The sequence below is a fragment of the Pituophis catenifer genome, unplaced genomic scaffold, assembly GCF_029215685.1.
Source record: "Pituophis catenifer annectens isolate HBS135680 unplaced genomic scaffold, rPitCat1.0.hap2 SCAF_7, whole genome shotgun sequence".
NCBI lineage: Eukaryota > Metazoa > Chordata > Lepidosauria > Squamata > Colubridae > Pituophis > Pituophis catenifer.
Genome location: NW_027256887.1, coordinates 78,137,603 through 78,165,108, shown reverse-complemented (window position 1 = coordinate 78,165,108; position 27,506 = coordinate 78,137,603). Strand labels below are relative to the sequence as shown.

The 27,506-nt window shown below is 42.4% G+C and overlaps 1 protein-coding gene across 2 annotated transcripts; it reads right to left on the bottom strand.

The window, feature by feature from the left end:
- Nucleotides 1-263: 263 nt before the first annotated feature.
- Nucleotides 264-27,436, bottom strand: USP18 (ubiquitin specific peptidase 18). Of its 2 annotated transcripts, XM_070946993.1 has the most exons (12): nucleotides 27,360-27,436; nucleotides 18,101-18,232; nucleotides 16,378-16,588; nucleotides 15,163-15,259; nucleotides 14,277-14,422; nucleotides 13,940-14,019; nucleotides 10,444-10,590; nucleotides 9,235-9,330; nucleotides 7,764-7,934; nucleotides 4,656-4,787; nucleotides 2,238-2,287; nucleotides 264-1,325 (listed from the first exon to the last, which is right to left on the bottom strand). In XM_070946993.1, the coding sequence occupies exons 1-12, from the start codon at nucleotides 27,366-27,368 to the stop codon at nucleotides 1,271-1,273; spliced, it is 1,326 nt and encodes a 441-aa protein (XP_070803094.1). In that variant the 5' UTR covers nucleotides 27,369-27,436; the 3' UTR covers nucleotides 264-1,270. The 2 variants fall into 2 exon arrangements, with proteins under 2 accessions (XP_070803094.1, XP_070803095.1); XM_070946994.1 differs by lacking the exon at nucleotides 18,101-18,232.
- Between the last annotated feature and the right edge of the window lie 70 nt (nucleotides 27,437-27,506).

Sequence of the window (27,506 nt, the reverse complement as noted above, 5' to 3'; positions counted from 1 at the left end):
TTAAAAGTCTTAGCAGTTGTAGCATAAAAACTGACACATTTTCCTAAAACGACATTTTAGCGTTCAAAGAAGAGAACAGTAATCCAACAACTACTTAACTACTTCATAACATAGAATACTTTATATTCCAAGCAGGAAAACATAATTAAAACGTAACATTATTCATAAATACACCAATGACAAGTTGATGATACTGATAATTTATAAACAATTGGCTTATATAAAGCATTCCTAGATTTTTCATACAAACTGAAATAAAATAAAATAAAATAAAATACATGTGTTGTAGACAGAAATTCTTTGTTATCTTAGCCAGAATTTGATAACTTATTTTATTTTTATTAAATTTATATGCTTGCTATCCAGAGCAACTAATTATTATTCCATCACCAACCCAAGTACATAACTTTCTAGCCAGCTGGTTCTCTTTATACCACATTACTCATTTGTCACTCTTATGAACATGTCCAAGAAAACCTGAAGTAGATCAAGTAACCATTCATTTCTTAAAAAGTGTCATTTCCCCATTCCAAGGAGTTTCTTGTACCTGAGTGGCTATAATAAAACACATCACAAAATACATGAAATTAACACACTAATCATATGAGCAGAGAAGACCTCATACTATGACTGATGTTGAAATATATATAGCAAATTGCAAACTCTTGGCTCTAATAAATATATCCTCCAAAGGTTCTTCTATTTTACAATGTGACAGAATTTAAGCAGATATAAGAATCTCTTTTTCAATTGCAGCATCTTACAATTCCTAGGACTGTAACTGGTAATTAATCATCATATAAAATTATGTCCCCTTAAAGAGAAAGCAAATTACTCAGGTCACTCAGAATGCAATTCCAAGAATATCATTTCATTTCCAACAGACACACGAATATATATTACTCTTGTGTAGAAATACTTATTCCTATGCCAATTAATAAAATGTGATCACTGTAGAACAGGGGTCTCCAAGCGAAGCTGGCTGGGGAATTCTGGGTGTTGAAGTCCGCCAGGCTTAAAGTTGACAAGGTTGGAGACCCCTGCTCTAGAAAGAGAACCCCCCAAGGAGTTATGGGAAGCTTTCCAGAACTATTTGGAAAGAAATTCATTCTTTTGCTTATGCACTCATTTTCTCGACGGCTTAAAGTGCATTTTTCATGTGCATGCTCATTTACTGATGATGATAGACATGGGTTCAACTTGCTGGGTTCTGTTTATTTGGGAAGTGTGAATGGGAGCTTTCCCAGTTACCGTAAGTCTTCATTCCCATTCAGAGTGATGTGCTATTTTTTCTCATGTAAACCAGAAGGTAGGCAGTTTCACCCCTGCAAAATAATGGAAGGGGAAAAAAAATGAATGATGGAAAGCAAATCAAGTGATAACACAAGAATCAGGTAGCAATTACTTTTCCAAACATCTTCCATATAGAATCATATGAAGTTCTTTTGCCTGGAATTCAATCAATTTAAATTGTTTCAAACTGGGACAAGCAACTTAGGTGTCCTCCAAATGTCTCATATTATCAGTAGGAAAAAGAGAATACAGATAGTCATCAACTTACAACCATTCGTTTGGTGGCCAAAGTTAAAACAACACTGTAAAAAGGGACTTATGACTTATAACCAGAGGTGGGATTTACATAATTTACCTACCGGTTGCCCAGCACTGAAAATGCGAGGGTGCTTCGCTAGCACGCACCGCTTCCGAACATGCGCCCAGCCTAAAAACGTGCCTAAATAGGACAGCATAGACCCGGGGTGGACCTGCCCGTGATTTCCGCTACAAGTTCGCTCAAACCACTCCGAACCGGCTGAATACCACCTCTGCAGCCTCCCCAGGGTCACATATTCAAAATTCAGAGCTTGGCAACTGGCTCATATTGATCACAGTTGCAGAATTCCGGAGTCATGTGATCAGCTTTTCAGACCTTGACAAGCAAAGTCAATGGGGAAACCAGATTCACTTAACAACCGTGTGTTACTAGCTTAACAACTGCAGTGATTCATTTAACCAGTGTGGCAAAAAAGGTCATAAAGTGGGGCAAAACTCACTTAACCACCTGTCTTCCTTAGCAATGGAAAGTTTGGGCTCAACTGTGGTCATAGGACTACCCGTATACTGTACTGATCTTAATTTTGTTCTCTGCACAGCCAGCCGTATTCTGTGGTTCCCTCCTTCTCCTCCCTCTGAACTACTATTCCAGTTGGATCAGAATAAAACCTGGCATTCTTCCTTACCAACGGAGAGACTGCCTTCCGTAAGTACATTTGATATCATCCCAGGATACCTGCAGAATATAAAGCACAAGCGTCCACATTCAAGGATATTTTTCAAAACATGTCTCAGCAAAGTCATGGTTTATTTGAATTATTGCTTGTCAAACAGCATAGAAGTAAATTAGTCTGTAGTATAGATCAGACCTGGCATTTTACAGCCCCAGGGCCACATCCAGCCCTTTGGCTGTCCCCTTTGCATCCCACCTGGACTGTTTTTATTTCGAAGGCAACCACTTTCCCCCCCCCCAATTTACATATGTGTATGTGTGCATGCCTATACACCTTCACTGCCCTATTGGTTCGCCCCCCCCCCCCACATACACAACAATCCCAGTTTCTCATGTGGCCCCTTAGAAAAATTAATTGTCCATCAGTGCTATAGAGCAGGGGTGTCAAACTCAAGGTCCAGGGGCCGGATCTGGCCCATGGGGTACTTAGATCTGGCCTGCGGGGCTGCCCTGGAAACAGTGAAGGACTGGCCTGCAGTGCCTCTGCCAGCGAAAATGGCCCTATGTTTTTGCTGGCAGAGAGTTGCAGGAGGCCATTGCAGCTGAAAACAGAGCTTGGGAGCCCATTTTCTTTGGCAGAGCGCTTGGGCCACCACAGGTGCCTCCAACACGAGTGACGTTGAGCTGGCCACACAACCCTGGTCACACCCACTCCGGGGGCCCCAAGGTCAAACACAACCCTCATGTGGCCCTCAATGAAATCGAGTTTGACACCCCTACTGTAGAGGAACAAAATAATCTGGCTATTTTTTTTTTTTAATTTGATTTATATGCCGCCCTTCTCCGAAGACTCAGGGCCGCTTACAATGCGCTAAGCAATAGCCCTCATTCTTTTGTATATTTATACAAAGTCATCTTATTGCCCCCACAACTGGGTCCTCAATTTACCCACCTTAGAAAGGATGGAAGGCTGAGTCAACCTTGAGCCTTGGCGAGATTCGAACCTGCAGTAATTGCAGGCATCTGGTCTTAATAACCAGCTTAATAACAGGGTGCCTTAGACCACTGTACTACCAAGGCTCTTGCCCAATTTGTTTCTTTTTCATTCCTCATTTAATCCCTCTCGCCCTGAAGCTCTGCAGGTGGGTAGGTCAGACATAATACCAACCAAAGGGGAAAAAAAACTTTTCTAGTTTCCTGCCACAAAATACTGGATATATTGAAAAATTAAGGCACAAGCCAATTTAGTGCAACAAGTTACCTTCTGTGAAAAATGGACCAATGGTAGCATCTCATCATTACACCACATCTATTCACTGACAAGATTACGTTTTTGTACTGCAAGTATCTCATTAAAATCCTTTTTAATGACCACTCTTAGGTAGATTTTAAGTCATGGTTTGCTTGGCTTTAAGATTAGAACAGATATGGATGCTGCAAACTGAAATGTGGCTTGTAGTTTAGAAATAGAATATCCTGCTTGTTCCATTAACCTTGATTAAACTATGGCTTAATTTGTTGCATAAGCCCCAGTCAATGTTTGTAGATGTGCCGTTTAAACTGTAATCTGTTTCAGAAATGGATCATCACTGGCCTTTCACATGACACTGGACTGTCATTCCCATCACCCCTTAGGTACCGGATGTCATTACTGGGAGTTAAAAGACTCCAACACATTTTGACAATCGTGTTTCCTGCCCGTATACCGGTATTTGATTCTGAACTTCTTAGCCCAGTGGTTCTCAACCTGTGATCCACGGACCTGGGGGAGGGAGGGGGCGTGATGTTTTCATAGGGGGTCCACAAATATTTGGTACAATCTAGTGCAATGATGGCTAACCTTTTTGCCATCGCATGCCAGGAAGGGGGGGGCGGGGGAGGTTCGCGTGCACATGTGCCCAACACCCATAATTCTATGCACCTTGCCCCGTGCATGCAACCCCCCCTTCCCCCTGCTCCTAGCACACGATGGCCCGGTAGGCCCGTTTTTCTTTCTCACCTGGCTCCACATCCTCTCTATGCATCTGGGGAGGGCGAAAACAGCCTTCCCCACCCCCTCAGCCCGTTTCCCAACTTCTGGTTGGACAGGAAGTGACTTTTTCGCTGTCCCCTGCCTCCAGAGACTCCGACGCATGCGCACCGGAGCTGAGCTGGCGTGCCAGGCGACATGGTTCCACGTGCCGCCTGTGGCACGCGTGCCATAGGTTCGCCATCACGGATCTAGTGCTTTAAATCTTGAGTTAAGTCTTGGTGGTCCATGGCCACAAAAGGTATTTAAAGAGGATCCGTGGTGACGAAAAGGTTGAGAACCACTGTCCTAGCCTGTTTAATAATTTTTTTAATCTCCCTCTCTTCCCCCCACCCCTCAAAATGCATCTAGCAACATTAGAAGTGATCATGATCCTCTAACACCATCTCCAAGTTTTCTCACCTCACAAACACTGGAATCGTTGAAGCAATACCACTTGGATTCGGTGAGACTCCAGATATAGGCACAATAATGACCAAAGTCAGCTGGTCCCGAGTGGGCAATCACCGCGAAGAGATCATACAACCCATCACTCTGGAAAGAAGTACAGAGCAATATTTGAAGGACAAAGCAGATGCAACACTTTCTTCATTTAACAGGGAATGACTATTATTGTCGCATTACTCCTGGACCTCCTACTGTCAAAGGACAACGGTCCACAACATAGCAATAGCAGTAGCACTTAGACTTATATACCGCTTTACAGCCCTCACTAAGCGGTTTACAGAGTCAGAATATTGCCCCCAACAATCTGGGTCCTCATTTTACCCACCTCAGAAGGATGGAAGGCTGAGTCAACCTTGAGCCTGGTGAGATTTGAACTGTCAAATTGCAGGCAGCCAGCAGGCAGCAGAAGTAGCCTACAGTACTGCACTCTAACCACTGCGCCACCGTGGCTCATGCAACATGAGCTCCTTTGTTTCGACTCTTTCTTCTAACAAGTACCATTTTTACAGGCTTGCTTTCCATAGAGCAATTAGGGTATTTTACCAATAAAGCAATTGTTTATTTTAGGGGAGAGAGAAGGGAAGGCTCCTGACGCAGAAAGTAGGTCAGATGATTGGGAGTTTTCAGGTAGCTTCTTGGCAGAGCAACTTGGGAGGGAAATGAGGTGCTTCCTCTACCTGCATCTAACTATGCTACAAATATGCCCTACTTTGTCTCTGTGATGCTTCCTTCACCTCATCCTGATCTTTTCAGACTTTAAAGTAAATCATGGCAGTTTCATGATAAATAACATCTAATGCATTTTGTCAACTCTTCTATTATTGGCACAGTGAAGAGGATTCACACAGGATTATCCCAGACTGATGTCTATTAGCAGGGGTGAAATCCAGCAGGTTCTGACAGGTTCTGGAGAACTGGTAGCGGAAATTTTGAGTAGTTTGGAGAACCGGCAAATACCAAATACTCTGGCTGGCCCCAGAATGGGGTGGGAACAGACATTTTGCAGTATCCTTCCCCTGCCACGCCCACCAAGCCACGCCCACAGAACCAGTAGGGAAAAATTTTGAATTTCACTCGTCTATTAGCCATTTGAAGACGGGGCTGGCATGGCCCCTCTCCTTCAGTCTTGGGCTGGCTTCTTAGATACCATTTCCTTCTCCAAGGGGAAAGAACTGGTATAATAAGGACCCCTAAAGCATTTTGTAAACTTACCTCATATTAAGCATCCTGAATAAATGAAAACTAGTTTTTGTCTCCGAGAAGCCAGACTCATATAACGATTTATACAAAGGCGAAAGATGAAAATCAAACTAACTTTATAATTCCACAAAGGCCTTAAGGAAGTGGGTTTAGTCTCTCAATAATTTCTAATTTGCTGACTAGATGCAGAAGTCAACCAAGAACTTCTTCACAATCAGCCTCTCCATTTCACCTAAAAAATGTACCTTCACTTACCCTTTATATTCTACAAAACTATTAGATTTTTTTTTAAAAAAAGAAGTAATGTTTTTATCTATAATCCGTCTATCTAATTTGTATGCTGCTGAATCTTCAAGACTCAAGTACGCAACTTGTGTACTTAATATAAAATTTCCACAGGGAATAAAAATAATACAAGAACAACCAGTAATACAGGATTTGGAAATAATTAAGAAAGATTTAAGTAAAAATGGAAAACAGTCATTCCCCTTGCCGTGGACAGGTGCTGGTCCATGGGCCAGGGGTTGGGGACCCATGTATTAGAGAATATCAGAAAGCTATATCTGAATGGACACCCTTGATAGACACTGGAAAATTCATGGAGAAAAGGCTGTGTCTTCCTCCAAGCCTAAAACACCAAATTTGGGCAACTATGCCTGGACAGAGTTTTAAAGACTATGACTGGGGTTCAAAGATTGGCTTTACCCAGGGGTGAAATCTACTTACCTTCCTTATCGGTTCGGAAGCACATGCGCCCCGTGCACGCACACCTTCTGTGCATGCTCAGAAGGTAAAAAAATATTACTTCCTGGTTAAAACCAGGAAGTAATGACACCCGGGCGGCAATTGCTACCGGATTGCCGAACCATAGGGAAAAATCGCTACCAGATCAGGTGATCTGGTCTGATCCGGGAGCATTTCACCCCTGGCTTTACCCCTCAGAGCGCAATTGTTCACCCTAAATTACACTATCAATAGCACTTAGACTTATATACGGCTTCACAGTGCTTTTTACAGCCTAAGAGGTTTACAGCAGGGGCAAAATGCTCCCGGTTCAGACCGGATTGCCCAATCTGGTAGCAGTGGAGGCGGATGATTCGGAGAACCGATAGCAAAAATCCCTGCCCCCACCCATGCCCAGCTGAGCCGCACAATCATCAGAGGCTTTTTTTTAACTTTTAAAAACATTTTTTCTACAACCTCTTTGGCCGAAAAAATGCTTTTAAAAGTAAAAAAAAAAAGCCTCTGATGATCGCGTGGCTCAGCTAGGATCATCAAAGGCTTTTAAAAGAAATGCCTCTGACGATCCAAGCTGAGTTGCCTGATCAGCAGAGACTTTTTTCTTTTAAATGCCTCTAACAAAGGCAACTCAGCTTGGATCGTTAGGCATTTAAAAGAAAAAAGGGGTTTTTTTTTTTCCTTTTAAATGCTTCTGACGATCCAAGATGAGTTGCCTGATCGTCAGAGGCATTTAAAAGAAAAAAGCCTCTGTTGATCAGGCAACTCAGCTGGGATCGTCAGAGTCTTTTGAAAACATTTTTTTACAACCTCTTCGCTGAAGAGGTTGTAGAAAAAATGGTTTTAAAAGTAAAAAAAAAAAAAAGTTGGCTATGCCCACCCAGTCACATTACCCCACCACCACCAAGCCACGCCCACAGAACCGGTAGTAACAAATTTTAGATTTCACCACTGGTTTACAGTCAGAATACTGCCCCCAACAATCTGGGTCCTCATTTTACCAACTTCGTAAGGAATGGAAGGCTGAGTTAACCTTGAGCCTGGTGAGATTCGAATGGCCAAATTGCAGAACTACTGCAGCACTACTAGCCTTAATGCCAGAGGGAATGCATGCAAATATCCTACCTTCTTTTTAGCATCTGGTTGATACTGTTCCGATGTCAAGATCTGGCTAAAATTTAGCTCTGGTGGGAAAGCCAAACTATGTGTGACTTTCTTAGTTCTGTTGCCATCTTTAGAACGGAAACGAACGAGATGTAGCGTCAACATGTGTGGCAAATTCATTATTTTCACCCTCTGCAAAATAATAATAACTTTATTGTCATTGTACGTGTATACACAGTATACCCATACAACGAAATTCTCTTAACACCCAAAGACCAGGCCCAACACACATAACAATCCCCAAACACATTCCCACCCACCACAATTCTCCACACCTAAACCACCCAAAAATCAACAAAAAATATTCTGTCTGAATTGGCAGTCTTGATAGACACTGGGAAATCCATGGGGAAAAGGCTGTATCTTCTTCCTGGTTGGAAACACACCAATTTTGGCCAACTATGTCTGAAGAGGGCTTTAAGGATCATAACTGGGATTCAAGGACCAGCAAAAAACATAACAGAACTGTTGTGGTCCGCCAGCAGAGCTGGCAGCGGAGTCGGACAGCGATGAGGCTGAGGAAGAACATGGGCCAGTCCTGGAGGCTAGGGAAGGCCCGGATGAGGGCTCTGCGTCAGAGGCAGAGATGGGGCCAGGGCCATCTGGGAGTGATGTATGGACTCCGGAGCCTCCAGAGGCTGACAGCAAAGAGGCAGAGGAACAGGAGGAGCCTGTTTCTAGGGCACGCATGAGAAGAGCTGCCAGAAGGCAAGAGCAGCTAAAGCAAAAAGGATGACTCAGGAGTAAGGCCAAGAGTTGATTGGCCCCTCCCATAAGGCTTAAAAGACCAGCAACAGCTCTTGGCCTCTTTGTAGGAAAGCAATGTTGATAGATTTGTTTCTTGTCTTGCTGCATTTATTTCTTGTCGGCGTCTTCTGCTTCTGAACTTTTGCCAAGAAAAGCCTTTGGCAGGTTGCCTAAGTAGACCAAGGTTGGTGATAAGGCTGAAGAATTGTGTTATGAAGAATTTGTTTTGAATTAGTTTGGACTACGCTGAGAATGAGTTAATTCTCAGCTGTTCCAATAAAATCTGTTTGTTTAGAACTAATTGCATCTGATAATACCTACTTGGGCCTAGGTCACAACAAGAACTACAGCCAACATAAAGAAACTACTGTACAAAGATGGGACTTCTCCACAATTAAATACAATTTAATTGTATATAATTACGATACAATTAAATTTCAATTTCAAAAATTACCAACCAGGATTGCCTTAAATCTGACTCTAACATTAAGCAAGACATACTGAAGTGTTGGACAAAAGGTGTGTTTGACAAAAGCCTTGGAACTGCCTTGTGGATTTTTTCTAGCCATAAAGAGATACAATACCCATTATCTTAGGCAAACAAATAATATAATCCCAAAATATAAAGACTATGAAATTCCCAAAACAATAATCTCTCCTTCCCCGCCAGCCAAAACAGCATTACCCTCAGATATGGTGTTTTCTTGTTACACTTCTCACAGTGACATATATTTTCTCTAGTTAATTGCTCTGGTCTGAAAAAGCAGCGGAGTGAATTTTCCTATAAAAAGAAAATAGATTGTAGAATGCAAGAACAGAGATCAGTTCCCTCAATATATTCCATATTTAATTCTTTCTACTTAAATTGAGGCCATAAGGCTACTGTTTCCCAACCTGCAATTTTCCAAATGTATTGGGCATTATTCCAACTACCAGCGGCAATGTTAAAAGTAATACCTCTGAAAATGCACTTTTACCAGCTACTTAATCAAGGAGGAGGCTGCAGGCCTCATCAGTCAAGAAATTTTGGCAGATGTGGTCTAAGAGAAGGGTCTTTTCTGCTGTGGCCCCTGCCCGTTGGAGTATCTTGATGCCAGAAGTGAGATCCACCTCCATCCTCTTGGTCTTCTGGAAGGGCCTCAAAACTTGCTTGCCACTGGACGTGGTTGGTGGAATTATAGAAAAAGATCCCACCTCCGTACCACTTGTGTACCTACTTCTTAGCTTTACCTAATTTCTGTTAATTGTAATGTTTCTGTTTTTATGCTTTTTATTGTATTGTAACCTGCCCAGTCACTTTGGACAGTGAGATGGATGGCATATAAATTTAATAAATAAATCAACCAACTGTATCAACATTTAACATTTCATGTTAATTTATTTATTTATTGCTTTTATATGCCACCTATCTCACTCTGCAAAGTGACTCTGGGTAACTTATAATTAAAATCATGGTCTGTAAGGCTAAGCAAGCAAACAAATAAATAATCACAAAATGATCATTCTCTAGAATTTACATGAATGCAGCCCTCTCCGATCATAGTGGGTCATGGTTGCACTTTCCTCTCCTTTAGGTAAAGGTAAAGGTTCCCCTCGCACATATGTGCTAGTCATTCCTAATTCTAGAGGGCGATGCTCATCTCTGTTTCAAAGCCGAAGAGCCAGCGCTGTCCAAAGACGTCTCCTTGGTCATGTGGCCAGCATGACTAAACACCAAAAGTGCACGGAACGCTGTTACCTTCCCACCAAAGGTGGTCCCTAATTTTCTACTTGCATTTTTACATGCTTTCAAACTGCTAGGTTGGCAGAAGCTGGGACAAGTAACGGGAGCTCACCCCGTTATGCAGCGCTAGGGATTCGAACCACTCCTTTAAAAACGCCCAAATGAACTTACCAAGTCAACAATCAGATGAGAATCAAAATCAAACATTGGAAGATGTAGCATTAGCTGGTTACTGTTTATCTTTATTTCATGGGAACATTTCTGGCACATCAGGAACTCTTGCAAACGGATGGTATACAGATCAGTCAATCTTTCAACCTTCAATGATGGAAAGAACCAAAAGGAAACAATATTTATTATTGTTATTGTTGTTAGTTGTTATTTCATTGCTTCCACAGAAACGTGATTTTGGGCCAGTCTTTCCTAATTTGATACCAACGCACGCTGGAACTGCAAATCCAAGAATCTCTTCTGCTATGTATGCAGGTTTAGGTGAGTAGTGAGATCCTTCCAGTTAAACAACCAGTTTGGTAATCGCGTGTGAGCAGTTCAACAAAAAATCACCTTCCGTGTTACTGCTAGGGAATTAAAACAGCTGAGGCGCAGCAATCCGCTCTGCCGCGCTAATTAGCTGCAAAGATATAGGTAAGTGAAGCGCGGGGGCCGGCCCAGCTGATCGTCAGAGTGAATTGGTTCGCTCCCAGCTGATCATCGGAGCTACCGGTTCACCCGAACCGGTCTGAACCGGTAGAATCCCACCCCTGGTTTAGGTCCATCTACAGGGCAATTGCTTAGAACAGGCTATACAAGTAGTGCTTGCCTTAGGATCACAATTGGGACCAGAATGTCTGTTGCTAAGCAAGGCGGTTGTTGTGCCCAATTTCACAACCTTTTTTGCCAGGATAAGTGAATCTGGCAGGGAAGCTAGCTGGGAAGGTCACAGAATAGAATTTGTGGTTGTGAGGATTTACTAGTATAATTTATTAATAACTAGATGAATACCCATGCTCCGCTACGAAACTATGTGATGGGGCTTGATAAATCGACACCGTATTTTTCAGAGTATAAGACGCACCTTTTTACCCCCAAAAAGGAGGTGAAAATCTGGGTGCGTCTTATACGCCGAATGTAACCCTGCCCACCCACTGGCCCCCACGCTTCAGACATTTTCGGGCAGTTCCAGGCGGCGGGGATCTGGGTCAGGGCACAGCCTGAGGAACAACCCTCTCCGGGACGGTCTGGGGGGGGAAGGGAATCTGCCCGGCAGCTTCAGGGAACAAGGCGGGCCCCACGGTTTGTGGCAGGTCACCCCTCTGACTGCCCAGCAGGCAGCTTAGGGCAGACAATGGTCGCAATGACTTCACTCCCCAGCAATGTGAGGAGCATCAGGATTCCCAAGGAAAGCGTTTTCGGGCAGCAGACCCGCGATCCCCTTCCCGATTCCAAACATGGGATGTGCAGAGATAAAAAAAGTGCATCGCGTTTCAGGCGGCAGATCTGGACAGGAGTAAAGAGAAGGTGAGTCTGCTGAGGAGGAGGACGGGGGCACGCGGCTCTGCAATGGGAAGAAAAGCACTTTCATGCGGCAGCGCTGCAATCCCCTCCCCGAATCCAAAATGGTTCCCAGTTCCCTGCTGCACATTGCAGGGGAACTGGCTTCCTGCCGCCTGAAACGCAGCTCTGAGAATTGTATTGGGGAATCCAGGCAGCGGCTGAAAAGGAGGGACGTTTCACTTTAGGAGCTCCCGTTCGGCTCGCTCGGCTCCTGGGCACGGAGAGGGCTTAGGCAGCAGCAGCAGCAGCTCCTCACATTGCTGGGGAGTGAAGTCATTGCGACCATTGTCTGCCCTGAGCTGCCCGCTGGGCGGCCAGAGTGGTGACCAGATGCAAATCGTGGCGCTCGCCTTGTTTTTCCCAAAGCTGCCGGGCAGATTCCCCCCCCAGACCGTCCCAAAGAGGTTTGTTCCTCAGGCTGTGCTCTTTCCCTTCCCCCAGAGCATGCAAGGGGTCTCTTTGGGGGAAAGCGAGTAGTCCCTGCAGATCGCAGGAGCACCCTGATAAGTTTTCTGGAAAAGAACTTATCAGTAATCAACGCCCTCTTTCCCAGCCGACTTGTAGGAGGAGGAGGGCGGCGTAAAGCAGTGCCACTTTAAATGCTGGTAGGCAGAGGTGGAATTCTTGTTTTCCTCCCCCAAAATTAAGGTGCGTCTTATACTCCGGTGCATCTTATACTCCAAAAAATACGGTAAGAGTTTGAAAATTAATGAGTAGTTATGATTGGACTCTCCTCTCCCCTTCTCTCCCTCAGGCTTGCCCATAGATCCTCTCCTCTCCCCTTCTCTCCTTCAGGCTGGCCCCACAAAAGCCTCTCCTCTCCTCTCCCTCAGGCTGGCCTCACAGAAGCCTCTCTTATCCTACCTCCTTCTCTCCCTCAGGCTGGCCCCATAGATCCTCTCCTCTCCCCTTCTCTCCTTCAGGCTGGCCCCACAAAAGCCTCTCCTCTCCTCTCCCTCGGGATGGCCCCACAGAAGCCTCTCTTATCCTACCCCCTTCTCTCCCTCAGGCTGGCCCCATAGATCCTCTCCACTCCCCTTCTCTCCCTCAGGCTGGCCCCACAAAAGCCTCTCCCCTTCTCTTTCTCAGGCTGGCCCCACAGAAGCATCTCCTATCCTATCCCCTTCTCTCCCTCAGGCTTGCCCCATAGATCCTCTCCTCTCCCCTTCTCTCCTTCAGGCTGGCCCCACAAAAGCCTCTCCTCTCCTCTCCCTCAGGATGGCCCCACAGAAGCCTCTCTTATCCTACCCCCTTCTCTCCCTCAGGCTGGCCCCATAGATCCTCTCCACTCCCTTTCTCTCCTCAGGCTGGCCCCACAAAAGCCTCTCCCCTTCTCTTTCTCAGGCTGGCCCCACAGAAGCATCTCCTATCCTATCCCCTTCTCTCCCTCAGGCTTTCTAGCCCCTTTTTTCCATGAGGCTTGCCCCACAGAAGCCTGTCCTATGCTATCCCATTCTCTCCAGAATTATTTTCAAGTTGGGAGGGGGAGTAGAAAGTCTAACTAATTAGCATCAAAGCATGTTATAATATAGGAAATACTAATGCTCTGGTGGTCATTTCGAAAAATCCTTTCCTATGAGCACCTAGAAGCCAAGAGGAACATAAGTGGCAAATTTCAAGTTTGTAGGCTTTACGGTTCTGGAGATTTCATGATTAATGTGTGAGTGGTTTTCGCTTTTATATATATAGATTCACTCAAAGGGAACTTAATCTGAATGTTAAAGTAATAATAAAATGTAAACTCTCCTTTGGTGCTTTAGTTTTGATTAGTATCCATTGAGGCTTGATTCAGATATTATCCGTGCAATATTGGAGAAGTTTCAAGATAGTTTGGAGTTACCATTGCTCTGACATCAAGTGAACAGCTTGCTCTAACAATGATTGCTTTCCATAATGCCATCTACATATACTATGCAGAGAACAATGCATTTCAGTGGGCTTTTAAGAGGCAATACAGTTTTACTGGCATCAGGTTGACAAAAGTCAAAGTGTGGAGTCTAAGCAACTAGGCTTTATTTAAAGGGGATGACAATCAATTAATTCATCATGCCTATATATAAAACCACAGTAATAGAAGTATTTTTTTTTCTGCTTTATAAAAGTAGGATTTTACCAGGTCTGGGTTTGTGATTTGGCTTTTAAGTAGGTTCCAGATTTTGTAATAGATTTCTGAAGCATCGTGGAGAACAAACACTAGAAGAAAAGAGATAATAAACCACAATTTAGCATACAGGATTCTACATTAAGTTTTCCAAATTCTAATACTCTCATCTACTTCCATGACTAAATTCTTCCAAATCCTTAGATATTTTGAACCCATTCTGGATTCCCAATAAGCCCAATAAACCCATTTACAGAATTTTGCCTTTCCCAGCCAACACTATTTGCTTTCCAATCCCTAAAGGTTATGCCATCCAAATGGTATCCAAGAGGCTCCAGATCTTCCTTACATCTCACACCATGACGAGAAAGGCAGTAGATAAGGTCAAAAGGGTGCACGGACTTCCCCTTGGCCCGCTGCATACTCTCCAACAGCAGAAGCATTTGATAAGGGACATTGGCCTTCCGTTCTGCTGTTCCAAATGGTACACTGATCCTGCAGTGAAAAGAATCAAACTATGATTGTCCATCACAGTCAGGGAAAACTGAGCTCATACTTGAAGGCCAGGTCCTTAAAAAGAATAAAAACCTAAAACATTTCTTGCACTGTACAGATATTGCAGTTTTGCCAATACCATAAAGAAGAGAGGGAAGGCCAAGGGTTTAAAACTTAAATATAGAAATTTAAAACTTTACAATTTTTTATAAATATAAATTATTATTTGTGTAAATAATATGTATTTTATTAAATAATGTGTTGCAGTTGCACACCTGATTTGAAGGAGCCACACCCCCTTGAGTTTCAATTAATCATAATATAAGCCATAAATGCAGTGGTGGGATTCAGCGGGTTCTGTCGAACAGGTAGTGGCGGCTGCGGGAGGCTCCACCCGCCCACCTGGACATAATGCGCGAGTAAAGAGCATGCACAGAAAGCCATGTGCATGCACAGAGGAGGCACGTGCACTCACATTTGCAAACCGGTAGGGAAGGTAAGTGAATCCCACCTCTGCATAAGTGAAATAGGAAATGTTCAAATTATTCTATGGTTTTGCAACAATCCTGGAAAGAAATGTTCATTTTTCCATTCTGCAAATGGGGAGGCTGGCTTGGAGGAGGTGGCTTGCCTAAAAGTTTACCCACTGGAAAAAAATTATTAAGAGAAGAGATAAGAAAGAATAGGTATTTCCAATTCTTGACTGTCTGCACACATTTTACTCTCTGAGCATGACTCACCTCCGGAGTATCGAAGTGAAGTATCTGTTCATTAAGAAGCTTTGAAGCAATGAGTTGACGCAGCAGTTCAATCCAATGTTGTATAAGCCAACAGCACCTGAAAGTAAGACCCAAAAGTAGAACGTGTGGCTTGGACAAAAAGGAAGGAGCAAGATATTGCAGATATCTAATGCTACCTGTATTTTTCAGAGACCTCTAAATTTGGAGACCAGGAAATCTACAGCAATAGGAGGCTTATACTGGAAGGGGGAAAATATGCAGGATTTTCCCATTTGGAGAAAGGAGCACTGAATTTCAAATTCTTTCCATTAGTGTTATGGTAAATGTAAACCCTTCCACAACCCATACTATTTTCAAGTCTTATGTCGCTGGTCTTTCAACCCTGGGGATGCGACTTTCTCCAAGTGCCAGAAAGAGAAATACAAACTCAAGACTCTCTGTCCCCAGGGTAGGAGTTGCAGCTTACAAAATTATAATGCTATAAAATGTGGTATCCTGCTAAAACTCTATTGTAATAAGAGGTTTGGTTTTGTTTACGAAGGATTGAGTGAAAAATTATGTATGGGCTTCCTTACCTAAGGAGTTGCAGTAGTAATAGGCAACCATAGAGGAAAAGTATGACAGGCAATAGAAATTGTCCATGATAACTTATGCCCCCATTCCCTGCATCCAGACTACTGTAATGCGCTCTACTTGGGTCTGTCCTTAAAGACTATTCCAACATTGCAACTGGTTACAGCAGCTGCACTCTTACAGACTCCGACACTGGAAGCAGGTTACACCAGCTTTGTGGACCCTAAATTGTTTGCCGGTTGGATTCCAAGTCCTATTAAAGGTGCTGGGTTGACTTATAATGCCCCTCATGGTTTGGCATCCAGATACATTTTGGATTGCCATTTGCAGCCTGCTGCACCCCAACCAATTGGACCTAGTAGGGAGTCTATCAAGCTGGATGTCTCTTCACTGCTTTTTTACAAGCTCCTGAAGAGCAGGTTTCTCCCGAAGTCTTTCTCTGATTTAAATCTCCTTGCCATCCTTTATTTTCTCCCTTTTCTAGTAGTGTTGTCGTGTTTTTTTCTTTTGCTATGGAGCTTTGTTTTATATTGCATTTTGCTATGCAACCTGCCAAGGGTACTTTTTGACAGCAGCGGCAGCGCACACAAATAGAAGTCAAGATAAATAAAGGAAGCACAAATCAAAAACAACCAAAGTTACCATTTCTTGAGTCAGCCATTCCAAGGATTTCATCAAACTGCTTGCTAATCTTTTCCAAATCCTTGTTGTTTCCTTTCTCGTTGCTTTCTTTCTCGTTGCTTTCTTTCTCGTTGCTTTCTTCTTGTTCTTCTGGTACTAAAATCTGATAACCATACAGCTTGGGAGATCTTTTTTCCTTGGGATGCCCAGATTTCTGACCCATGAAGTTTTGCTGTTTACAAAACACACAAGCTAATTACAGTACAGTACCTGCAATGCTCGACTTCTTCAATAAAGCAAATGAGGGCTTAGCAAAGCCTGACTCCACTTAGTAGCACCCAGTACCAGGTTGTTGTGGCTCCGTTATCTGAGCCTGTGTCATCGGCAGGAGAGGACTCCGAGAGTGAAGGAGAGGAGTTGGCAAGGCCTCCCTCTCCAGGACCCTCCTCTCTGGCAATGCCTTCGGTGTCCGCCAAAGGGCAAGAGATAGGGCCGGGGCCAAGCACGTCCACACAGCCACAGGTGGACAGTGATGAGGGTAATGAGTCTTGGCTGAATCCACGCCAGCATCGCAGAGATAAGTGCGTGCAACAGAAGAAAAGGCGTGCCCGAGATTAGGCTGAGTCACTGGACCACACCCCACAGGATATAAAAGGGAGCGTGGTGGCCAGTCAAACCTTGTGATGAACAAAGCTGAAAGCTTCCACGCCATTCTGCATTGCCGGACTTTTGGCTATAGACTTTGCTGGATTATCTCTGGACTTGATTGACTCCATAATTATTGAGCTGTTTCTTTTGATGTATCAGAAGTGGGGAGAAGTTATCTCTCCTCTTCGTGAATAATAAACTCTTGGCAGGCAGCCACTAGGTTGTTGCCAAGTTCCGTTATCATAAGGAAAAGGATTCTGCTGGCTGGTTTGGTCTTTAACTCTTGAACGTCTGTTGGTGTGTGTGCGTGTGGGTGGGGGACAGAACACAAGTATTTGATGGATTTTCTGTTACAAAACTACTGAATAATTTAAATGGGAAAAGGAGAGCCAGTCTTCGTCTAGTACTGCGATGGTAAACCTATGACATGTGTGCCCAAAGTGGCACGCGAAGCCATGTCGCCCGGCACACGTGGCCTTGCCTATTTGTCTTCTGGGTTTCTGGGGTGCATGCGCATGACGATCGTCTGTCCTTTGCATGCGCGGCAGTGCTGAAAACCGGTGTGCATGAGCGCTGGCCAGCTGATTGTCGGGTGCGCATGAGTGCCAAAACTCTGAAGTTCGGCTTTTCCGGAACACGATCCCTTCACGCGTACGGCAGTGCCAAAAACCAGCCTGCGCATGTGCACCGGCCAGCTGATTGTTGGGCGCGCATGTACACTAGAACGCAGAAGTTTGGCTTTTCTGGAGCGTGGCCCCAACGAGCGCACACAGGTGCGCGCAATATTTCTGCGCGACCTTTTTGGCACTCGGAGCCGAAAAGGTTCGTCATCACTGGTCTAGTAGTTAAGGCAGCAGGCTAGAAACTGGGAGACTGTGAGTTCTTAATCCCACTTTAGGCAATGAAAGCAGCTGGGTGACCTTGGGCAATTTCTCTCTTTCTCAGCCCAACTCACCTCACACGGTTGTTTTTGTGGGGAAAAGGAGGAGGAGGAAAGAATATTGTATGTTTGTTGCCATGCCTTTATGAAAAATAACAAAGGTAGGATAGAAATAATATAAAATAAAACAATAAAACCTGTAAAGGTCTTCCCTACCCTGCAATCTTCTACGATAGGGATGGGGAACAATGACTGGCTCAGGAATTCTGCAATTGAAGTCCACAAATCATGAATCGTTCTCCACCTGTGTTCTACAACTTTCCTCAGATGACTGAATGCTTTTTTTTTCTGAAAAGAAGAGATTCCAACAGTCCGATTTAAAATTCACAGGTAGCACCCTTGTCAAATTTACAAAACAAATTAATTGATTAAAATTAAATGTAATAAATCAATGTAAATCAATTCATTAATGTTCAATTATGGGGAAATTGCCAGAGTTGTGTAGTGTGGTTGTTAAAGAGATATCAGACTGGGCCTCAGGACACACAGGTCCTAGTCTACTCTCACCCACTGAAATTATTTGGGGACAGATTTTCTCAGACCAGCCTACCTCACAGGGTTATTGTTTGGGGGATAACAGGAAGAGCGTGATGTATATATTCTCCTTAAAGAAAGGCAAGATAACAGTCTAGGAAAGAAGACATGGGAAGGAAGTGAACTTCATCAGACCCAATCCCAATTCTGTCAAGGAAAGATATTCGAGAACAAAAATAAATGGTTTAAATAAAAGTGCAAAGAGCCAGGAAAGAGCTCCTCCAGCACGAAAAGAAGAGGACACAACAATATTCTAATCCTCAAAAGGAATCTAAAGACAAAGCAGACATGATAGGAAAGAACAGCAGTCACATACAGGTAGTCCTCGATTTATGACAGACCCCCTAAAAGGATCCGATTCCAAAGTTATGATGGCTGTGCGCGTGTATGCGTGCGCACACACACACCTGCAATCGCATGTTCATATTTTGGGCACTTGGCAACTACTCACTTTTATGGCCTTTTGCAGCATCCAAGTGACATGATTTCTATTTTTGACTTTTATCGATTTTTTTTAATCCATTTACTTCCAGTTTTTGCCAGAAAGCACCCATGGGGTATAATGGATTCACTTAACAACTGCTACATTCACTTAACAACCATTGCAAAAAATGTCATAAAATCGGATGGTGACCCGCTTAGCAATCACAATGACTTATCACTATAATTCCAGGCTCAGTTACAATCATAAGTGAGGAACTACCTGTAATTCCCTTTTTTTGAAATAGCACAGCCAGAATGTCACTTTACTATCTATAGAAAATACAGATATGGAAAGGGTTAACAAAAGGAGGAGACAGGAGCTTTCATTCTTTGCGTCTGCAAAGTAGAGTAAGAACAGTCAAGGTAGTGCCTATTGGTACAAAGCTCCTCCTGTCAAACCTGATGCACGTCAATATGGTCAAGAGATTCAGTCATAGCATTGTGACTGCCATCTTGACTTTTCTGACCAACACACCCTATCCTGCTTTTCACTCATTAGCCTTGCTAAAATATCATTGATTTTTATAATCGAGGCAGCTGGAAGAATATTCATATCTCAAGTGTAGCTGGAACAACCACACAACCCTCGGCCTCTCGATACCGAAAGAAACATGGTGGGCAGCCATTTTCTGCATCATGTTTTCCTCTCGGATCGTGGAACATCTGTGGCCTCACCAATGCTGTAAAATGGAGAGGGAGAGGCAGCCATTGTTAAGTCAAACGCCCATTCCTTCCTGGATAAAAGTGGTTTGTCGCTCCTTATCATGCAGAGAAATAAATCAAAGGGACAAAAAACATCCTTGTTGTGAAGGCATACATGACATGGTATTGCTAATGGAAAAATGATTCTCAACTGCATTAACCAGCATCCACACATGATACATCAGGGGTGAAATGCTCCAGGTTCGGACCGGATCGCCCGATCCAGTAGTGATGACGGCGGGTGGTTTGGAGAACCGGTAGCAAAAATCCCTGCCCCCCCATGCCCAGCTGAGCCGCGTGATCATCAGAGGCTTTTTTTTTTCTCTTTTAAAAGCATTTTTTCTACAACCTCTTCGGCCAAAAAAATGCTTTTAAAAGTTAAAAAAAAAAGCCTCTGATGATCGCGTGGCTCAGCTGAGATCGTCAGAGGCTTCTAAAAGCATTTTTTTCTGCAACCTCTTAAGGTTGTAGAAAAAAAATGCTTTTAAAAGTTAAAAAAAAAAAGTTGGCCACGCCTACCCAATCACATTACCAAGCCACGCCCACAGAACCGATAGTAACAAATTTTACATTTCACCACTGTGGTACATGTCTCATAAAACATTTTCTCTCTCAAGTTTTTTATTTGATAACATATAAAAATCCAATTTTCAATTAAACAGTGTGTTGTCTGGGTACAAATAGTTTTAGGAAATAGTAATCAAAATATTTACAACAGTGGTCATTACATTAGTAGTAGTAGTAATAATAATAATAATAATAATAATAATAATAATAATAATAAGTCATGAGAACATAAAGTGGAAAAAGTTATAGAAAATGAGATGGTGAAGACCTTGTGGGACTTTCGAATACAGACAGATCGTCACTTGGAACACAACATGCCACATATCACAGCTGTCGAAAGCCGAAACATACAATTTATTGACATCACGGTACCAGGAGATGCCAGGGTCGAAAAAATAATGAAATATCGTGACCTGGCCATCGAAACTACACGGCTATGGATGAAACATGTAACAGTGATACCCATTGTCATCGGGTACTTGGTACCATGTCCAAGAATTTTATAACATACATCAGCAAATTGCAGCTTCCTGCAATAACACCAGCGGAACTACAAAAAACTGCGCTACTTGGAACATCATACATCTTAATTGGTTAATACCTAGGACGCTGGCAGCAAACCCGTATCAACAATTAGCACCAGTCAATGGTATTTGTGATGTATTTTTGAATGTTCAGTTGACTGAGTTTTATATTTAATGAATATAATGAATAAAGATACAACAACTTAACCATTTTAACATACCTCCCTTATATTGCTGGTATCCTTACGGTTTATATTGACTGTTTCCTAATATGATTTGATAGCTTATTTGTTCCCTATGACTATCATTAAGTGTTGTACCTTATGATTCTTGACAAATGTATCTTTTGTTTTATGTACACTGAGTGTATGCACCATGACAAATTCCTTGTGTGTCCAATCATACTTGATCCTTTCCTTATATTTCCCTGTTTCTAACTCCTGTTTTTGTCAGCTAACCATTGATAAAATAAGTCCCAGGTCAAAAAGTATTCAGTTTCTTTTTTTTCCTTAATTGTGTTAGCCTATCCATTTCTGCACATTCTAATATTTTTTTAATCACGTTTTCATCTGTTGGGATCTCTTCACTTTTCCATTATTTGGGCAAATACAATTCTAGCTACAGTCAGTAGACATAAAATCAGATATACATTCCCTTTATTGTACTTGTCCGGTAAAATGCCCAACAAGAATATTTCTGGTTTCAACTCAATATGTTGTTTTGCCATTTTTTCCAATAGTATATGTATTTTTGTCCAGAATTTTTTTTTTTTTTGCTTTTGGGCATGTCCACCAGATATGATAGTACGAACAAGGTGTCTGATGACATTTCCAACATTTTGCGGATATATCCGTAAACATCTTTCCTAACCAGGCTAGTTTTGTACCAGTTGGATAGAGACAGTTTTGTCCACTTGCTTCCTTTCCAAATGCACCCAAATATCTTGCTTTAAAGCCAGAATCTAGACAGAGTTACCATACAGAAGGAGAGTTTCATCCTACATATAAATCCCAGTGAAATCAGAAGATTTGTAAATACCGTATTTTTCGAGTATAAGACGCACCTTAGTTTTTGGGGAGGAAAATAAGAAAAAAGCTGATTGGCAGGTGGATCGGCCTCCCGGAATATCCCCGGGAGGCTGTTCCCAGAAGTGAATTTTAGCAACAGGTTCCTTGGTTATGAGCTCTGTGCCTTGCTTTTTTTTTCTGCCTCTGAAACATCTGAAACTGTTTCAGACAAAACTTTTTTTCCTGCCTCTGAAAGCCTTCGAAATAGAGCTTCAGAAAAAAAGCCTCTGAAGCTCTGTTTGGGGGCTTCTTTTCTGAAGCTTTGTTTCTGATGCTTTTTTCAGCCTCTGAAATCTTCGTTTGAGAAACTGGGTGGGGCTACATTTGGAGTATAAGACGCACACAGATTTTCACCCTCTTTTTTTGGAGAAAAAGGTACGTCTTATATTCCGAAAAATACAGTAAATAGAAAAAGAACAGACTATTAACATTTGTATCTGAGCTGCTTGAGAATGCTCTTTAAAATGCCACTTGGTTAGCATGATCCAAAGATCAACGGGACTTTTCCCCCTCCTTAAAATGACTTTAAAAAGAAAATCTCCTTTGAATTGAACTTGAGGATATACAAGTAGTCCTTGGTTAATGACCATTTGTCAGAGACTGTTCAAAGTTATCACAGCACTGAATAGGTGGTATGTATTTATTAATCAAATTTACATAGCCGCGCCACTCACAAGTGACTCCAGGAAGCATACATTAAAAATACAGTTAAAAATTTGCACTTTAACCTCACTCCACCCGATAGCAGTGATAACAGAATCAAACAAGCCTCGTGGTTGGTCCTAAATGCAGAATCACCAGGAACTTGCAAATCCTTTCCAACTGCCACACTGACTTTGCTTTTTGAAGGCTGGCAGGCATGTTGGTTAATGACAGCAATGGGGGCAGCCAGGATTGCAACATCACATTTTCCAACCACATCCCTTGGCAACAACAACAAAAAAAAAAACCCAAGCCAATTACCGTACTTCATCAAGGACTACCTGTATTTATGTCATTTCCTTTGCAGCAAAAGCCAATCTATTCACCACAGCTTTTTCCCCAGTAACTTTCTTGATTGCCCAGTCCAGCTAACACACCTGGTATTTTCTAGTAGCCTCCCATTCAAATTCTAACCAGATCCAATTGCTCAGTTAGGGGGAATCCTTCAAGATCTGCTACCACTGTAATATTGCTTTTTAAAATGCCTATTTATTTTATTTTTATTTATTTATATCCCACCTATATTATTTTTTAAGAACAAAAGGTGGCGAACATACCTAATATTCCTCCTTCCTATTTTCCTCACAACAACAACCTTGTGAGGTAGGTTGGGATGAGACAAAATGACTGGCCCAAAGTTACTCAGCCAGCTTTCATGCCTAAGGAGGAGCTACAACTCATAGTCTCCTAGTTTCTAGCTCGGTTGCCTTAATCACTAGACCAAACTGGCTTGTTTATTGTATTTTTCTATTTATACTTCACCTTGACTTGATTTTCTGAAGATCATAATACGCAACTATATTAAGGACCCATCTTGACTCATATGTCATCATAATGCCATCATGCTCTGGAAATGCCAATCTTCTTTTCTATCTCAGTCTATGAGTGAAACAATCGGTTATTAATTTTAAAGCCATCTTTTTTTCCTTTAAAGTGACCTTCTTTCACTCCAGAGCGTGTAAAATCTGTAGTGATGGTGACTCATTATCATGCAGAAGAGATCTGGTTCAGTGGTCTTTTCTGACTACACTCTGTTCCAAGTTCTTTCTGTACCAGTTATTTTTCTGGCTTCCCAACTTTGATCTTGAATTGTAACCAGCACTAGAAGGCAGCAGAGATCCTCCAGTTTATTTGGGGAAAGAGAAGAGGTTCTTTGGGGCGTATTCTCTCAATGTTCTGAAATCGCCACATCACCAGGATGGATAAAAATTAATGATTTTTCTTAAAAAAATCAAATAAATCAGATTTTTTTAAAATTTAAATTGGATTTCTTTTATTTAAATGGGATTTTTTTTATTTTTATTGAATTTATTTTAATAAAAAACTTTTGGGGTAAAAATCTATCGTAAGGTAGTTTTCTATTTAAGATACATAAATAATTTAGTTTATTCAGCATGAAATGGAGCTTAGTTATGTAGCATGAGGCTGTATATTCTGCAACACTAGGACTATCTGTGAGTCAACAGTGGGTCAAAGGAGTAGCAGAGATGACAGTTGCTCTTTAAAAATTATGATTTAAATCGAGTTGATTTAAATCAAGCCTTTTTACTAGTGATTTAAATTGTGATTTAAATTGTGATTTAAATCAACTCGATTTAAATCAAATCCACCCTGCACATCACTATTTGAAGAACTGGAAACTTGTTCATACACTATTCCAATTCAATAGCTTTCAGCAATCTATCTTCACCTTTAGATGTCTTAGCTATGCTTCTCCTCATAACAACATCCAGAAAATAGGAGGGCGGGGGAGTGGATTGGAGTATTGCTCCAATTTAGTTCACAATAGACGTTTAACAGCTAAACAGTCTCATTTCTCCTTCTTTAAAGGATCTAGTTGCTCATTCTGTCCCAGTGCCTTCCTCCATGTTTCTTTATTATACATTACTATGAGAATGAATAATAATGAGAATGTATAATAAGGAACGTGGTGTCTCAATAGCTAAGACACTGAGCTTGCCGATCGAAAGTTCAGCGGTTCAGCGGTTCGAATCCTGAGCGCCACGTAATGTTACTTGTCCCAGCTTCTGCCAACCTAGCAGTTCAAAAGCACATAAAAATGCAAATAGAAAAATAGGGACCACCTTTGGTGGGAAGATAACAGCGTTCCGTGCGCCTTTGATGTTTAGTCATGCCGGCCATGTGAGAAGAGATGTCTTTGGACAGCGCTGGCTCTTTGGTTTTGAGACGGAGATGAGCACCGCCCTCTAGAGTCGGGAACGACTAGCACATATGTGCAAGGGGAACCTTTACCTTACCATGAGAAATGACTAAACTGGTGAGGGGAAATAGGTGGGAAAAACAAACAAAGTAAGCAGAATCCTAAAATGAGATGTTGCCGATTGCTGATGCAAACTCCACCTCCCGCACCCCCCAAAATGGTGGATGTTTTCCTCTCTGGCTGGGCGTGTGCTGAAAATTGACAGGCAGTAAAAGTAGAGGAGAAACCACTTTGCCTGGACAACAGCAGTCACACACCACAACAACAATAGCATTTACTGTGACTTGGAACAGAGCAGGTATCAAAAAAACAGCTAGGTGTTATCAAGGAAGATAGCATTTTATGTATGGTTTTGTTCCTAAAACAGGTTTGTATCTAACGGGGAAATGTCTTAAATTTCCTAGCTAACTTTAGAATCATAGGACTAAATAAAGTTTATAGTTAGAATGTTTTATTTATTTTTAGAATTCTAGGCTGCCGGCTTACAGTCGTGCAATTAAAAACACCACATAAAACATTAAAACAATAAATATGAACCATACATTTTAAAATTCAGATAAAATTCATACGTATTTTATGAGCTTTTGAATATATATAAAGCCTTAACTGGTCCAACACATTTTAACCCACCAGATCTGGTGATCAGAGCCTGCCTAACTAGTTCATGCATGTAACCTCACAAAAATTGGATTACGTCACCTAAGCAATCTGCTTTCTTTGCAGTTCTTGCAAAGAACTGAAGGTCTTGCTTCCAAGATAAAGGGCAAGAGGGGGAAAAAATCCCTTTTACTAACTTTTTTCCAATTTAATTTGAGAATAAACATGAAGGCTGATAGTTCTGAATAAAACAGGGATGGGGATCTAGCTTGCTTTGCAATCAATATTTATTAAAACCTTCACCAGTCTGGGTGCATTGGGGTGATTCAAACTGTCCGCAAATTATATATAGGTAGTCCTCAACTTATGGACACAATTGGGACTAGAGTTTGCTAAGCAAGGGAATTGTTAAGTGAACAGTGCCAATTTTACAATCTTCTGGGTGCTCCAACACTGGAGGTTTATAAGAAATTGGACAACCAAAATGGTATAGGGCAGGGGTGGCAAATATGGCCCCTTTATGACCTGTGGACTTCAACTCCCAGAATTCCTGAGCCAGCTTGGCTGTTTCAGGAATTCTGGGAGTTGGAAGTCCACAGGTTGTAAAAGGGCCACATTTGCCCACCCCTGGTATAGGGTTTCCTGCTTGAGCAGGGAGTTGGACTAGAAGACCTCCAGGGTTCCTTCCGACACTGTTATTCTGTAAATCGAGAACTGCTTATATACCCTTTCTCTCCTTAGCCTCCAGCATAGAGTGTCAAGAGCTACTCCAACCAGGTTTGGACATCACAATATTACTGTGTTTCCCCGAAATTAAGACCCTGTCTTATTTTTTTTGAACCCTGAAATAAACGCTTGGCCTTATTTTTGGGGAGGTCTTATTATTTTGGGGCGCGTGGAGCAAGATGGGGCTTCTCTTGCTGCCTTACCTGATTTCCAGCTCTGTGTTTAAATATTTTTGGGGAGAGCTTATTTTCAGGGGGAGGCTTATTTTAGTGCATGCACTCAAAAGCCCGATTGGGCTTATTATCAGGGGATGTCTTATTTTCGGGGAAGCAGGGTAGCTAAACTAAAAGGGATTCCAATAAAGATGTTGCAATCATCCAGATGGTCATCTTGGTACCATCACTACAAAAACACTGGAGCCGCTCTCCCAGGACCTGGTTAATATTACCAGTCAGTTACCGAAAAGGACTTTTATATCCTTTGCTTACAGATCATGCCCTCACGGACGCATCTCCATCGTAAGCTCCCTGCCCAACAAGGTCCTTGTTCTGCTCCCGTCAAGCAGAGGACATTTATTCATTATCTTCTCCACCATCCTGTTTATGAGATATTAAATCCAAATTATTCCCGGGAGGTGAATCCAAGAACTAATAATTAAATAATACTAAATAATTGAATGCCCTTCTTGCAGAGGTGTCTCCAGCTGTTAGCAGTTATGCGGCTACTTTCCTTCTGCTGTCACTTAAAACTTTTAAAAAAAATATTACATTTTTAATCGTAGCTTTAAGGGGAAAAAAATCTTAAATTCTCACGTCTTCGCTCTGGCATTATCTTCTTTTCACTTTATTCCTTTTTATAGCCTCATTTTACGATTATCCTATATTCGTTACTTCCTCTTACTGTTCCACTATTTACTGTACTGAATTTTAGATTGTGCAACTTGTGGTTTAACAACGATTTTCCTCGTTTTCCTTCCTTCCTTCCATCGCAATAAAACCAAATCGGGACCCATCATAATGCAGTGGCAGACTGGGTCCGCTTAAGTTCTTTCGGCGGCTTAACCCACGAGTAAGCCACACATCGGGGTTCCGCCAACCGTCGCGCATCCCTCGACTTGCAAAATCTTTGGGAAAAGGCTTGCAAAAAACCTTGAGGAAACCCAACAAGTTGTGTGTGTGGGGGGGGGGATTTAATGCCATAGATCAGGATGACGCGCATACGGCTGGGATGCTAAGCGTGGAAAAGCAATGTGTGGGGGGGGGTTAGAAAGGAGAGATTGGGGTGAGCCTTACCGCAGGCATCGGGTCTGTAGATCGTCTCGGCTCTCTCCTTCGCGATCAGCCGCCGGGCGCCTTCCCCGCGCGTCCTTTTCAACCAGCCGCTGTCCCCGCCCCTCCGTTGAGTTTTGCTTTCCTGCGGCCGAAGGAGCCAAACTCGAA

Excerpts from the sequence above, each read along its gene's own strand:
- USP18 (XM_070946993.1), bottom strand. Across the intron at positions 16,589-18,100 it reads CTATCGTAGAAGATTGCAGG|CAAAACTTCATGGGTCAGAA; the intron begins GTAGGGAAGACC and ends TTTTGTAAACAG. Across the intron at positions 4,788-7,763 it reads AACCAGATGCTAAAAAGAAG|AGTGATGGGTTGTATGATCT; the intron begins GTAGGATATTTG and ends ACTTCTTTCCAG.